The 15054-nt window shown below is 35.0% G+C and overlaps 1 protein-coding gene across 2 annotated transcripts; it reads left to right on the top strand.

The window, feature by feature from the left end:
* The first annotated feature begins 1248 nt into the window (after nucleotides 1–1248).
* LOC128858436 (uncharacterized) lies at nucleotides 1249–15052 on the top strand. Of its 2 annotated transcripts, none has more exons than XM_054094709.1 (7): nucleotides 1249–1363; nucleotides 2339–2533; nucleotides 3865–4475; nucleotides 4603–5040; nucleotides 10056–10512; nucleotides 10581–10739; nucleotides 13418–15051. In XM_054094709.1, exons 2-7 carry the CDS (start codon nucleotides 2360–2362, stop codon nucleotides 14156–14158), a joined length of 2580 nt encoding a protein of 859 aa, XP_053950684.1. In that variant the 5' UTR covers nucleotides 1249–1363; nucleotides 2339–2359; the 3' UTR covers nucleotides 14159–15051. The 2 variants fall into 2 exon arrangements, with proteins under 2 accessions (XP_053950684.1, XP_053950683.1); XM_054094708.1 differs by lacking the exon at nucleotides 1249–1363 and adding an exon at nucleotides 1578–2190 and having other exon boundaries at nucleotides 13418–15052.
* The last annotated feature ends 2 nt before the right edge of the window (nucleotides 15053–15054 follow it).

Below are 15054 nucleotides of genomic sequence, written 5' to 3'. Positions count from 1 at the left end.
AGAATCAGAATCATGTTTTATTTTAAGTATATGAATATACAGAAAATAGCAGGAAAAAAGAACTGCACTAGCTCAACGCCATCAGCTGGTTTTACAATAAACTAGTATTAATTATAATACAATATTTGTTAAATTATATTTAATATAAGAAATATATGTGTAATACAAGTATATAAAATATGTCTAAGTATAGGTATATTAAATTAAATGAGCTATGTTACACAGGACAAGAAAGTTAGATATAGTATTTACATTTGATAATGTTGAATTTAATATATTGGTAAACTGGGCGCATTTGTCTAGGATATGCTTTACTGATGTTCTAGATGACCTATAGTACAAATACAGCAGGATGCTTAATGAGGGGAGAATTCATCGTTTGCTTGGCGGTAAAAAAGCAGGTTCGATATGTAGAAAGTTTTCCATTAGGAATTCACAGAGAGATCGTAGGTTCGAGTCTCGGAGAAACACCAAAATAAATAAAAACATTTTTCTAATAGCGGTCGCCCCTCGGCAGTCAATGGTAAACCTCCGAGTGTATTTCTGCCATGAAAAAGCTCCTCATAAAAATGTCTGCCGTTCGGAGTCGGCTTGAAACTGTAGGTCCCTCCATTTGTAGAACAACGGCAAGACGCACACCACAAATGGGAGGAGGAGCTCGGCCAAACACCAAAAAAAAGGGTGTACGAGTCAATTATATACTATATATATATATATATATATATAAGGTCCAAATGGTTCATAAAAGCCATAATTTGTTTTATATGTTTCAATAAAAAGAGGCCTAAAGTGTCTCGGTACTGGCGAGCGAATATTAAGTTTAGCTTTCGTTAGAAGAAATAGGCTTGAACTGAGCCTGTGAAATTGATGATGATGATAAAGCGAGTCCCATCGATAATAGTTTCGAGCAAACAGTAAAAACTCTTTTTGAGATCGAACTATAATATTATATTTCAGTATAAAGTTGTAAAAAGTTGTTTAGTAAGATAATTAAGCATAATCGTTTGAATATTAGTCGCAAGTGGTTGAGAAATAGTGCGTTTAAAGTGAATTTAAGTTAACTGAATTCTCTACAGGGAAGCACAAGTATGCATGCATAGATAGCTACGTACAAAATATATTCTTATGTAGGTATATCTTTTAAAATTGTATTTATAAGCTGCTGTATGACAGCCCTGAGAACTGCGCCAAACACCACTTCGGTAGCAAATTTTAATCAGTAATAAGCTTGACAGAGAGACAGACAAACATTCGTAGAGTCATTGTACAGCCAGTACATGCGTCCAGGTGAATGTCAGCACGATAACATGGAAAGCGCGCCGAGCAAGTGAAACGCCAACAACCATCAACTTCAAGAAGAAAGGTATGAAAAAATGAAAAGTTAAAAAAGAATGGCCTACACACACAATAATAATAATACGTGTAATAGTAATAATTTTACTTTTTTACGTTCACATTTTGTAGTAGTTTATGAATTTTCCTAAAGGTTTGTATGTATTTTTCAAAATTTATTTGTGCTGCAGAGCTTTGTTTTGTTGGTTATTGAAAAGCCGGTGGAGTTTTTGTTGTTGCTGCTTACTGCTGGCACTCCTATTATTGCCCTCACCCATCTGGCCTCACAGCTGAACATAACGCTTTGGTGAGTGTTTGAAACAATGGAAACGCACTCGACCGTGATTCCCTCGTTGAGTTTGATGAGCACTACTGCGCTGAGCAATCGTTATGGCTGGCTACGGTAGTAATGGTGCTGGCGATGATGGCTAATAGCGGTGTCGGTGTTAGGGAGACTACCAACATTTGTGGTTCGAGTGCAACTTATGGGAGCGAGCACACACATCTTTCTGGCTGGTCTTACAATTTAGTTTGTGTTCGACTTTACATTGTTCAGCAGTGGAGCAGTAGAGCAGCAGCTGCAAGTGTTACAACTTCAAAACTCGTAATTACGAAGTTTCAAACAGCTGTTTGCTGTAAGTGGAAGTGGAAGTGGATAAGCGTGTTGGTGGAAGCTTGTTTGGCTCCTAATAGCGACTTCCCTATACACATTCGAATTCGTACAAGGAATTTGACGCCATGGACACACAAAAGCTTACAAACGGCAACACGCTAGCTGGCGGAATTCAGTTGGTGAAGGAGCGTAATCGTAGTAGCAACAAAGTAAAACTTTGTGGTTATTTGAAAAAGAAACGAAATGTTAGTATCAACTATTTTGAAATGCACTTCAACGTTCATAGTTGTTGTTTGGCAAACTTAAAACAAAATAATTAAACAATTTTACAATATGCTATGTTTTTGATTTATGTTTTGAGATGTGATATCGTATCTGTTGCATTTTTTTTAGAAAGTTGGCGGTTGGCGCAAAATGTGGTTTGTACTCCAGGATAAGTTGTTGCTTTCTTATGCCTCGAAGGAGGAGTACGACAATAAATTAGTGTCATTCAAAGATGTACTCAATTTGGTGCCGGGTACAATGGTGCGTCCTTTGGGTGGCTTTCGCTTCACCATCGAGACAACCACGCATGTGATGTATACCTTTGTGAGTAGTAAATTCGAAATAAGATTATACGTGAAGGGAACAACCAAGGTTTGGCAGCATTTTTATTTTAAATTATGGGAATGTTTTAGGCTGCCAAAACAACAATAAAAACTAACCAATCAACATTTTACTACGACTTTATATATTTATTATTTACATTTTAAGCTTCTTTACTCCATTACTTCATTTAGTTCAACAATAATACACTTTACTTCATTTTAATTACTTTATTTTATTTCATATTAATTTTTTATTTTATTAACTTTTATATTATATTTATTAATTTTTACTTATTTATTTTAATTTAATTTATATCTTCTTCATTTTACTCAATTTATATTAATTTATTGTAATTAAGTTATTTATAAAATTTTTAAATTTTCATTTAATTTAAACTTTTCTATTTTATAAAATAAATTTATCTACAGTACTATCTCGATAATCCGGACACCCTTAATGTTAGGGGTCGTCCGGATTATGGGGGTGCCCGGATTATAGATGATTTTTGTTTTTCAACTAAACGTTGTTTTTTTGAAATGAACATAACGCAATTCAGATATATGTATGTACAATACATAAATAGTTTTATTAAATACAGTACAATCATACTTACATAATAATATGTACATCTGTACATAATCAAAAATTTTTTTTATTTAGTATGTACTATTTCATTTCACATTTAGTCGCGAATTTTCTAATGGCATCACGTTTCTTTTTTATGTCAAAAACAGTAGATTTGTTGACACCAAATTCTGTTTCAAACCATCTTAATGATTTTCCTTTATCAAGGAGATCTAAAATTTCACATTTTTTCTGAAGAGTAAGGGTTTTATGAGCCCCTTTATTAAATTTTCCACTGCTCATAATAATAATGTCCACTCAATTCAGTTTGTCACTAAAGAATAAACACAACGCGTGATTTATGCTGTTGCATTTCGTATACATATATTGTTGTTAAAGTACTGCTATTTTACGAAAAACTCACAAAGCAAACTAAAAATTAAAATACATATGTATGTACATATTGCGAAGCAAATTTGAAAAATGTCCGGATTATAGAGTAAAAAATGTTAAACTGTCCGAATTATGCAGTTGTCCGGATTATAGATGTGACCGGACTACCGCGTGTCCGGATTATCGAGATAGTACTGTACTTGTATTCCTAATATTTATGTATTTGTTCCAATAAATAAAAACAACAATAATCTTATGTTTAATTAGTTTAGTTTTGTTATCATTAATAGTAATATTGTTTATTTTAGTTTCGTTTATTTAAATTCAAATATAATAATTTTCTTATTTTTCGATTCCTCTTTCGCCCCGCACAGCATTGTGACGATCGCAATGCCTATCGCGAATGGATTACCATGCTGTTGGATAGCTTATCCGCTACAACAAGCTCACAAATCATTGCCGCCATCTCCTCCCCCTCCTCCCGCTCCACATCAGCTTATTCTTTGTTGCCGTTGCAACAGCAACGTTTCCGCAACATTTCCGTCGACAATATTCCACATGGGCTGTGGTCGAGTGCAGCGCAGAATTCACAGCGTCAGCGTGAGCTCTCGTCCAGTTGTGAGTATGCATATTTTGAGCGGCTAGCAAATAAAAAATCATCAAATGAATTAAAAGCAACGACGCGGTCGTCGTTGGCGCCAGCGTTGTCTTTGCCCACCCCCGGCAGTGGTGGTGCTGGTGGTGTTGCAGCGGTACGCTTGCCAATTGCGGGCAGCACTGCGAAAATACTGGAGCGTAACGGCGTGAATTCAAGCAGTCCGAAGAAAAAATACCAACAGCAATACAAAAAACGACAGCAGCAACAAGTGAACTGTTGCAACAGGAGTAGTGGCACAACAGTGAACGCAACAAGTAGCAAAAGCAAAAGCAACAACAATAACAGCAACGACAACGTCACAGCTGGGCGTTTATCTACTGAAGTGTGGTAAGTTGCTCGTACATTTGTGAATGTTGCAATAAATGAATAAATGAAAATATGCGCAAATGCAATTTGAAATTCAAAAATATACCACTCATATCACTAAACATATCATTACACAACGGTATTTCAGTGCGACTCACTTCCGTTTGCATGGTGAAAGTAACTGGACTGAATTTAACAATCTCGATAGCGTGCAAGCCCAGTCGAGTGCTGGTAGTACCTCTTCATCAGCTTCCGCATCCGCCTCCACCTATCAGTCCGTTAATCAATCAGTTTTAAAAATAAATAGTATGTTCCAGCAACAATCAACTTCTTCTTCGGCGTCAGAAGGTGCCAGTTTCAGTCGTCACCATATGGTGAATAAAGAGTTTTTATTGTATCCAAAGTCTTCAGTAACGAACTGTGATAAAAACGAATTTATTCCGAAGTACAACCACAATAACAAAACTAATAATGATACTACTGATCGGAACAGTACATTGTTAGTGGATTGCTCTTCAATAAATGATGTTACACAAGTTGCGGATGACAACATTCGTGCAGCTTATTCCTGCTGCACTAAGGATAGGTAAGCAAAACACAACTCAGTACACATAATAAATATAACTGCAGGTATGTAAACACCCTTTAGGAAAGTCAAAGGAAACACAAATTTTGTAGTAATTGAGAATAATTCCTACCTGTGAAACGGTGAACTTAGCAGCCTGTAATGTTTTTAATGCTGTGCTATTATTTTCGCACGAATTCCAAGAAGTTATATGTTGGAAATGTCTTTAAAAAGAAGCCTGAGTAAATAACTCCACATGCTTCTCCTAAGATTTACTTGATTATGTTTTCTCACATTAGGTAATTATATTTTCGCGGCAGTAATGTCTATAGAGATGAGTTGTTTTTCTTTGGAATATTATGCAGATTATTTTAGAGCGATTTTGTAACGAAATCAATTTAGAACCAAGAAGTTAAAGATCGTGTAGAACAGAGGAGGTGGATCTCAAGTTCTAAAACTCGCAAGCGACACGCACCTTCTTAAATACTGATTTGGTTCAAATAGGAATAGGTTGTAAGGGACGTAAGACATAGTTGTAAAGACATAATAGCGAACTTTTGTAAATTAAATGTAAAGTTAGGTCAGGTTAATGTAAATAAATACGGAATAGAATAGCAAGAAAATAATTATTTGTAAGGAAACAATGCAATAATTGGCGCGTGCACTTCTGTTAGGTGTTTGGTCGAGCTCCTCCTCCAATTTGTGGCGTGCGTCTTGATGTTGTTCCACAAATGGAGAGACCTATAGTTTTAAGCCGACTCCGAACGGCAAATGATTTTTATGAGTAGCTTTTTCATCACAGAAATATACGCGGAGCTTTGCCATAGTCTGCCCAGAGGCGATCGCTATTATAAAAAACTATTATTTACTTTTATTTCTACGGCGACGCATATTTTAATATAGTAAAATTTAATTTGGGCTGACTGCTAGTCTTAACATATAAATGAACATTTTTTTATCCGATCTGAATAATAATTTTGTGAGATTTAAATGAGGTGGTGAGCAGTACGTGTACCAAGTTTGGACTGGTTATATTAAGTTGTTATCAAGATACACGTACTTAGCCTGAGGGCGAGCTATCTTCCATTTTTGAAACTTTTACTTGCGTCGTACTTTTTTTTGATTCATCACTTGTTCCAAATTTGAGTAGTTTTGCGGCATTTACAAAAGATATATCATGTTCTTTTTTAGTTTTATAAAACTGCCGTTGCATGGAAGATGGGCGTGGTTATCGACCGACTTCGCGCAATTCCAATACCAAGCTATCATGGGCAAAGAGTAATATGCTTACGAAGTTTCATTAAAATATACTAATTTTTGTTCGAGTTATCGTGCAGCTAAATTGACTCTTCGCTCATTCTGAGCATTTTGTTATATATATGTATGTGTCAGTATCTACCTCGATTCCTTTAGAGGTTGCATGCAACCGTTATGTGATCAAAATTATAATACCCTTATGCACAAATGCGCGGATATAAAAATAGTTTGGCTATTGTTAAATTTCTCGAACTCAACATCACTAGTTGCAAAGCCACTTTGTACTGTATGTAAAAGACTTCCAGCTGGGATGTGCATGAATGTGCAGTTGTATATTGTAAATGTATAACATTTGAGTATTTATGGCTGTACGCCCACGCGTTTGAAGTGAGTAAACAAAACCGTAAGACTTGAATATTAATATGCAGGGCAGATAAGAGTTTCGCTAAAAATAGCTCCATATGAGACACTTCCTAATACATACACATAGGCACTGGAAATGTATGTGACGAAAAGAAATAAAATGAAAGGGGAGTTTAAAGAGCTAGTGTTGTTGCATAGATCGGTAAAGAAGTTTTTGAACTGGCGCTACATACGAGCACTAGGCAACTCAGTAGTCAATCATAACGTACACAAACAAGACTATGATTATTTATTTATTTACTTCAGTAAATGAACAATAATTCTTATATGTAGGCTAGTAAATGAATGTTTTAAAAAGGTTAATAAAAATATTTTGAAGAAGATTTAAAAAGTTTATCTTGTCATATAGAAATCAATGACGATACTTTCCGAAAAAATATTATATTCTCGCATAAACCTGCCCAAGGGAGCATTTTCAGAAAATCATGTTTTGAATTTTAAGAAATGAAATGAATAAGAGACTCGAGGACTTTGCATGGAAACATTTAAAATTATACCTTGCAAAAGATAAGAAAAATCAATATCATCTCGAACAAAATAAAAACCAAAACTTAATATCCAAAGAGACGAGATGAATAGGCAGAAATCGGACTTCCAAATTTCAGGGACTGTAAAGCAAAATTAAGAAATAGTGCAAATGGATTCGAGCACCTCAGCACTGAAAGTATTCTATGTGATGCCTGCGCGGAATAGTATAGTAAGAGGAAGGCCTCTCTCTATTGGAGAGACTTTTTATATAAAGCAAAATATTATTATTAAAGCTAAATATTTTTGTACTTGCAAGATCTGTAGCCTTAAGACATGAGAGTCTTGTGATTATGGAAAATGGTAGAACATTGAACTCTATCAGTACGTCGCTGTTAATCACTTAAGAGAAAACGAAGACACTGAGGTGAATTAAACCATATATTGTTAATAAACCAATGTCCATTAATAAACAAAGAGACAAACGCCTGAAGTTCTTTAGGCAGTTAATGCTTTTCTATGATTTTTGAAAATTTCACATATACAGTTTCAGATTATGATCTAACAGTCTCGCCGTAGTGTAGGGTATCTTCACAATGCTTAGACAATAAAAAAACCGTGCGTATAAAACCTCAAAAGCATCTGGATTCGGTGGATGATGTGAATGCGCTGGCTTTGGCGGTGAATGAAAAAAGTTGAATTGTGGATGCGTTGCATTCGCTTAACCTAAAGTATTTCATGTGTGCTAGGTTCACTCTGCACATACACCTGTGTGCACAATAATAGCAACGCGACATATCGCATAGCTTATTTATTATTTAATTTGTTTTTATAAAAATATAGTTCATACTGCAATAAAACCCACACAACTTAAATACACAAACCTTGTACATATTTTTAAAATGTTCAACAAATGTTCATCAGAACTTCAAACTTTTTAGTTAGAGTTTTTAAAAATATTCTGGGCTTGCAGATTTGTAGCTAGTTCAGTTTTGGTGTAATAAAGTTTCGGTTTCAAGTAAGCCGTTTTTCAATAGGTGCGCTTCAACTTTTTTCCGATAGGGAGGGCGAACAACGCAATATTTTTTATTTTTCGCTTGCCATTTGTAAACTTCATTAGTATACATTTCATCATGGAACGCTACACACTTGAGCAACGATTGTAAATTGTGCAAATTTTTTATGAAAATAATCGTGCAAATTTTTTATGACAATTTATAAATTTTCCAAAAAATCATCTTCAGTGATGAAGCTCACTTTTGGCTCAATGGCTTTGTCAACAAGCAAAATATGCGTTACTGGGCAGAAAGCAATCCACACGTGATTCATGAGGCACCGTTGCATCCCGAAAAAATTACTGTTTGGTGCGGTTTACATGCCGGCGGCGTAATTGGCCCATATTTTTTCGTTGACGAGAACGATCGCCACGTTACTGTGAATGGAAATCGATACCGCGACATGATAAACGATTATTTTTGGCCGCAATTGAATGGTATGGACTTAGACGACATGTGGTTTCAACAGGACGGGGCCACAAGCCACACATCACACGCTACAATTGATTTGTTGAAGAGTAAGTTCGATGAGCGCATTATTTCCAGAAATGGACCGGTCGAATGGCCGCCGCGCTCGTGTGATTTGACGCCTCTATACTATTTTCTTTGGGGTTATGTGAAGTCATTGGTCTACAGTAACAAGCCGGCGACGATTTGAGAGCTCAGAGCCAATATTGAACGCGAAATTGCTGGAATTTCGGCCGATTTATGCAAAAGAGTGGTCGAAAATTGGGTTCAACGATTGAATTTCGTAAAACGTGCACGCGGTGGTCATGCAAAAGAAATCGAATTTCATACTTAAATGTATATGTTCAAACTCGATAATAAAAAAAAAATTGTTAAAAAAGTCAAACCGTTTGTGTTTTATTCAAAAAAGTTCAAAAGTTGAAGCGCTCTTACTGAAAAAAATTTTTTTATGTGGAGAAAATACACAAGACCGTCAACAAAAATAAATGATCAAAAATCCATGCGATTTGCAAATTTCAATGTGCTATAAACCTGCATAGTCGAAATTCTCGAAAATCGCTTTTTTTGTACAAAGTTTGAAACTTACAGCCATATCCTTTTTTGTTTTTGAAGTATAGATTATATTTTTATATAAAAAATAAACAATACTTTGCAGCATGTCGCGCTGCTATTATTGTGAACACAGTTGTCCTCATATGCATGTGTGTACATTTATGTACTGTGGTGTGCTATTTTTGATGCCACTCTAAAGCTAACGTAAACAGCAACATGCCATAGTAGGCACCATTCACTGTCAGCAGGCAACGAACAGCATCCAGGCTATTTGAAGCAACGACGAGCAGGAAATGTAAACTCACATTTGCACACATACATATGTATGTATGTATGTATGTATGTACAGTATGTAAGAATATGTATGCATGGACGTGTTTACATGACGTAGCAACGATAGTGAGGCATTGCTTCATTTGATTTTGCAGGGCATGGATTTACTTAGACTAGAAATTTCAAACGATTTTTATTTACATGAGTATGTCTAGTGGAACTGTTTAGCGAAAAAATGGAAACATTCAAGGTAACACAGAGCGACTTCCTCTTGAGCGTTTGCATCATACAACGAACGCACTTGAAATCACTGGAAAAGTAAGAAATCGAACCAATTCAAATGTATTTAATTTATGTACTTGAACTACCAAGGGATAGGTACACGTGCGCTCATAGTCAGAGAGCAGATGCCCTACAGATGCTTCTGTACTTCTCTGGTTGGCAGTAGTTGACTTTGTATACTTTCATATGCACTAAAATGTGTAATGTTTGTTTTTATTTTCAACTTTTTAATAAAAATCTTTTCCCCTTCTGTACTTTCAGCAAAGCAATGGTTATGGTAAAAGACCAAATTCAGCGTATGAACATCAAAGGCCGGAAGGAAACAATGTCGTATACGAATGCAGACGCAGTCGATAGACGTGAGCAAAGGCGAGTTGTCGTAACGAAACGATTAGAGGAGGAATCACTTGTTGAAACAGCCAATATGTCCAAAGCAGTTGACGCTGATGCGAAACGAAAATCATTGGGTAGTAATGCCGAAATCGATGCAGTGGACCCACAACTCGATATGGTCAGAGATGTGGAGACATCTTTTAATAGATCTTCGGAGCCAATTTATGCTGTAGTGGATTTAGCACACAAATATGCACAAAGGCAACAACGTAACGGAAAAAATAATTTAAAAAATGTCGATGCGAATCGTTGCAGAAGTTACGAAAGCATTATACAGGGCGTGGAGCCTAGTATTGGGGAGCCAATCAGAGGTGGATTGGTAGAGGTAAATAATAGTGAAGTTCAGCTACCTCAAATATTTATTAACACATGCGTATTGTTTTTATAAATCAGAAATCAATTAATAAGTTGTATGCCGAAGACGATATAGACGGTATCTACGAAGATGGGGATAAGTTTGAAGCGAATTGTGAGAATGGCAGCACACAAAATTGTGACGATGATGAAAACATTTACGAGCCTGTAGGTTTCGACAACTTCACCAGCCCAAAGGTATGTAATATTCGTTGGCTACATATGGCTTACATTTTCTAATGAAGTAAGTTCCGTAACCGGCATCTTGCAATTTTAACTTTGTCACAAACCGGTATACAAAGTGCAGCTTGCGATTTTTGACTGATCTTGAATTCGCGGATAAACTCTTCGAAATAAGAAACTCATTAATCACTCGCACTCGTACACTTAACTTTTTGATCGTATTCCGAAACTATAAAAACAATAAGCTGATGCAATTTGCTAATTTTCTCGCGTGTGTTCGTGTGTGTATCCACCACGGAGTATATGAATTTAAAGTGCCTATATTTTATAGAATCATTTCTAAATCCTTACCTATGTAGGTTTACAAATTTATTTGGTATTTATCTTAAAGGAAATTAAAGATAAAAGTGTGCAGCTCAGTTGGCGGCATCTCATAGGAAGAAATATTTTAGATAAGTAGGTTCCAAAAGAGCGCGAATTGATAGCTGGTAATATTGAGACAACTCTCGCATGACTGGTTTATGAAAAGTGATTAAAAAGTTAAAAGCGGCTAAAGTAATTTTAGTTTCTCTATCATCTAAACAAATATTGTAATAATTCGATCTTGGCAAAAAATTTGTTTGATTAAAATCAAAGTAGAAATTTTATAACGAGGTAATCTATTAGTTTTGCCCAGTAAGATTTTTTAGGAAAGAGCTAGGCCATTCATATAAAAAAAGTGCTTCAATGACTCTTACTTTAAGTCTTTTTCTCGTATTTCTACCTCCTATTATTTTTGTGACCTTCGTTTAAGAACCCTATCCGAAATTTCTAATCTGAGTGGTTTTGAGCCAAATTTTTTTCAACTTTTCAGGATTATTGAAATTAACGAATTTTATACAAATTCATACCAAACTTCAAAGAAAACAAAAAACTACAACCTGACAATTTTTGGTACGTTTTTCAGACTGTTATTTATTTATTGGAGAATATCTTAATTCATTGGTTGTAACTTGAATTATTAGGCTTTTAGTGAATCCATTTAAATAGCCAGAACTAAGCTATACAAATTTAATGCAAAATAGTTTGTGGTATCTCTAATGAGTTATTTAATTACGACTTATATGTACACCTGTGATCAGAATAATAGCAGCGCGACACATTGCAAAGTTGCGTCTAATTATTTATTTTTTATTTAATTTGTATATATATGTATATATAGTTCATGTTAAACCGAAAACCAGATAACTGAAAGTTTCAAATTTCATCAAAAATTTAGTCATTTTTGAAAATCAGAAATTGTAAAAGAATTTCAAGTGCGCAGTTTTTTAGCCCAATGAATCTTGGTACAATAAAGAGCAGATTTGAAGTGGAGTCAAATTCGGATTGATTTTTGACAATTTTTTTCTGGCTAATGGTCTGTGCATTTTCTCTATAGAAAAATATTTCGAACATTCATTATATGGAAGAGAATGCATAGCACCGTCAACAAAAACAAAACTTATTAAAAATACGGGAATTTTTAGCCACTTTAGACTGGCATTTTTTGTATCACAATTGATTGGCTAGAAAAATTGTAGCTAACAAGTTTCAACTTAGGATGGAAATTTATTAGATTTTTTTCTAATTTTGTAGCAATTTTTAAAATTTTAGTCTATGCGAGTATCAGGTGTTTTTTTTAGCTGCATGAGAACTATCGATATCAATAACTAGCGGATCATGGCAAACTGTGTAGAAATTTGCGTTCAGTAAGATTTGGCAAGTCATGAATCGTTTAACGCGAGAACAACGCTTCGAAATTGTGGAAATTTATGTTTGCGAAGTTCAAAGAGTACTCGTACTTCCGGCTTCATCGGTCCTTATTTCTTTCGAAATAAGAAAGGAGCTGTCTTTACGATGAATGGCGAAAGCTATCGAGACCTCCTGACTGAATTGTTGTTTCCAAAAATTAATCAGCTAAATATCGACGATATTTGGTTCCAACAAGACGGCCCAACTTTCCATATAGCGGGCTTAACAATTGCCATACCGCCAGATTTATTTCAAAAATAGTCAAAAATTGGATTGAACGAATGTACCATGTAACTCGTAGTGGCGGCGAACATATGCCGGATATCAAATTCAAAAAATAAATACCATGAAATTATCTACCAGATTATAATAAAAAACCAATTGATTCCAACAATATTTATGTTTTGTATTATCATTTTAAGCTCTCAAGCTTTTAAAAAACACCCAATACATACATATGTTTATTTATAGACAAATTTTATATACTGTTTTTATGCACAAAAAGATAATTTTTGTGTGTGTTTTATTGCAATCAAGTTTTGGTTTTTTAATCTTTTAATTGGAACTGGTTTTGACACAAATCTAATACAGCTTTGTGATACACACTTTTGAATTTATGATATAAAAGATCTAAATTTATTTTTCGTATTTTTATTATGTGAGTTTTAATTCATAAAAAAGTTATTCCGATAGTAATTCAAAATCAAAAGCTAGGTTATGACAAAATTCTACAGACAGTCAGGTTTACGGATTTCGATCGAATTTGAAACAAACATTATTTTTGAATGAGCTCATCTTTTAGGAGAGCATCACCGGTTGCACAAGAAGTTCAAAAAAATATACTTCAAGCTGTTTAGGATATGTTTAATTATGAATTTGAACCGATTATGAATTTTTTAACTCTATTATAATTTTTCTTCCAGACGAATGCCTCCACGACACAACCCAACGCTTTATGGCGCTACATTACACGTTTGAAAGTTAATTCGCTCCTACATTTTACGCGCATGCGCCGTAACAATCATGTTGATTATGATACCATACGGCTGCCTATACCCACACCATCACCCACGCTCGCAGCAAGTCATAAGAAAGCAACGACACTAACAAAGAAACAGTCATCAACAGCGTCGCCAACTGCCACAACATCACAATTTGCCTGCATTAAACACAAATTTGGCGCTCATCGAAAATCAATGCAAGTGCGCGTGCGTAAAATGTGTGCGCGCACCTATGAACCAAAGACAAATTTTAACAACAGACAGCCAACGCAGCAACAAATTAGCAGCAATGATCACTTTGTTGTCGGGGCCAGCAGTGGCAGTAGCTGCGGAGGTGGTGCTAATGGAGGTGGGAGCAGTGCAGAGAAAAAACCAAAATATCGCTGGAAATCAGTGAAAATAAGGCCAAAACATTTCAATGGCGCCTACAATGGTGTCAATTGCAATAGTACAACTGATGATATTAGCCACAAATCAACGCGGCAACGTTTCTTTGGCAGTCTGCCACATTTGCGTAAAGCGCGTGTCTCACTTTTCTCCACGCCAAATTTGCATATGAGCGAGAAAGATCAGAATAGTAATGTGAGCGAGGTGGTGGATAAGACGACTGCGGAAACGTCGCTTGCGGTGAACAAAAGTGTATATGACAAGTTGAATAAGTAGCTGAATATGGATGTACATATGTACGTATGGTGTGCATTTTCACAATTTCTCTAAAGCTGTGAGCGTCGTTGTTTATTTACAAAACTATGTGGTTTCAGCAAATGCGTATGTGGGCGCGTTTGCTGGAGAACGCCATATTTCCAGAAACCTAAAATATCGAGAAAACCGGCTTTGAAGTTTTCAATCTATTAAGCCACCTTAACTACAGTGTAATACATATGTATGCACAAAAATGTACTTATGGTATATTGTCTTCTAGCGAGATACTGTCAAAGTGGTTTTCTTTACAATACAAAGCATAAAAGCGGAGCGGCGGTAATTTTTGCATACTTACCTCAATTAGTTTTTTCGGATTATGACACTCACGCAGCACATGGACAATATGTACATGTCAAGGTACCTACAGACTTAAATAAGTTTGTATGGCTTATTATCTAAATAAAAAAATACAATCGACTTCAAATTTAATTGCAACTGCTTAGTAATTTATGTCAAATAGTTTAGGCTTTTCCAATGTTGCTTTGTTTTAACTAAAAATAACGGTCGGTATATGTTTGTAAATATGCACACTTTTATGAATACTTAGAAAACATTTTGTCATTTCAAGGATAAGTTAGCATTGCTGTAGAAGAAAATACATGTGTGGTGGTATGCTGTTACGAAATTGAATGTGCAATGTGCTTGGGTTCCAAACTTTATTTACATATAAGTTATTAAGAGTACGAGACTAAAGAAAAAGAAAAATGTTTACATCATTTTTAAATTGAAAATCATCATACTTATTCTGTAAGCTTCATACCTTTTGCCACTATTTTATTTTATTATAAAATCCAGTACTATTTAACTATTATTTTAATTTATTTGTTGACTTTTATACTTGATGTTTTTTTTTTAAA

Source organism: Anastrepha ludens, chromosome 3, assembly GCF_028408465.1.
Source record: "Anastrepha ludens isolate Willacy chromosome 3, idAnaLude1.1, whole genome shotgun sequence".
Lineage (NCBI taxonomy): Eukaryota > Metazoa > Arthropoda > Insecta > Diptera > Tephritidae > Anastrepha > Anastrepha ludens.
The sequence above is the reverse complement of the archived record's forward strand: the minus strand, read 5'-3'. Positions and strand labels throughout refer to the sequence as shown.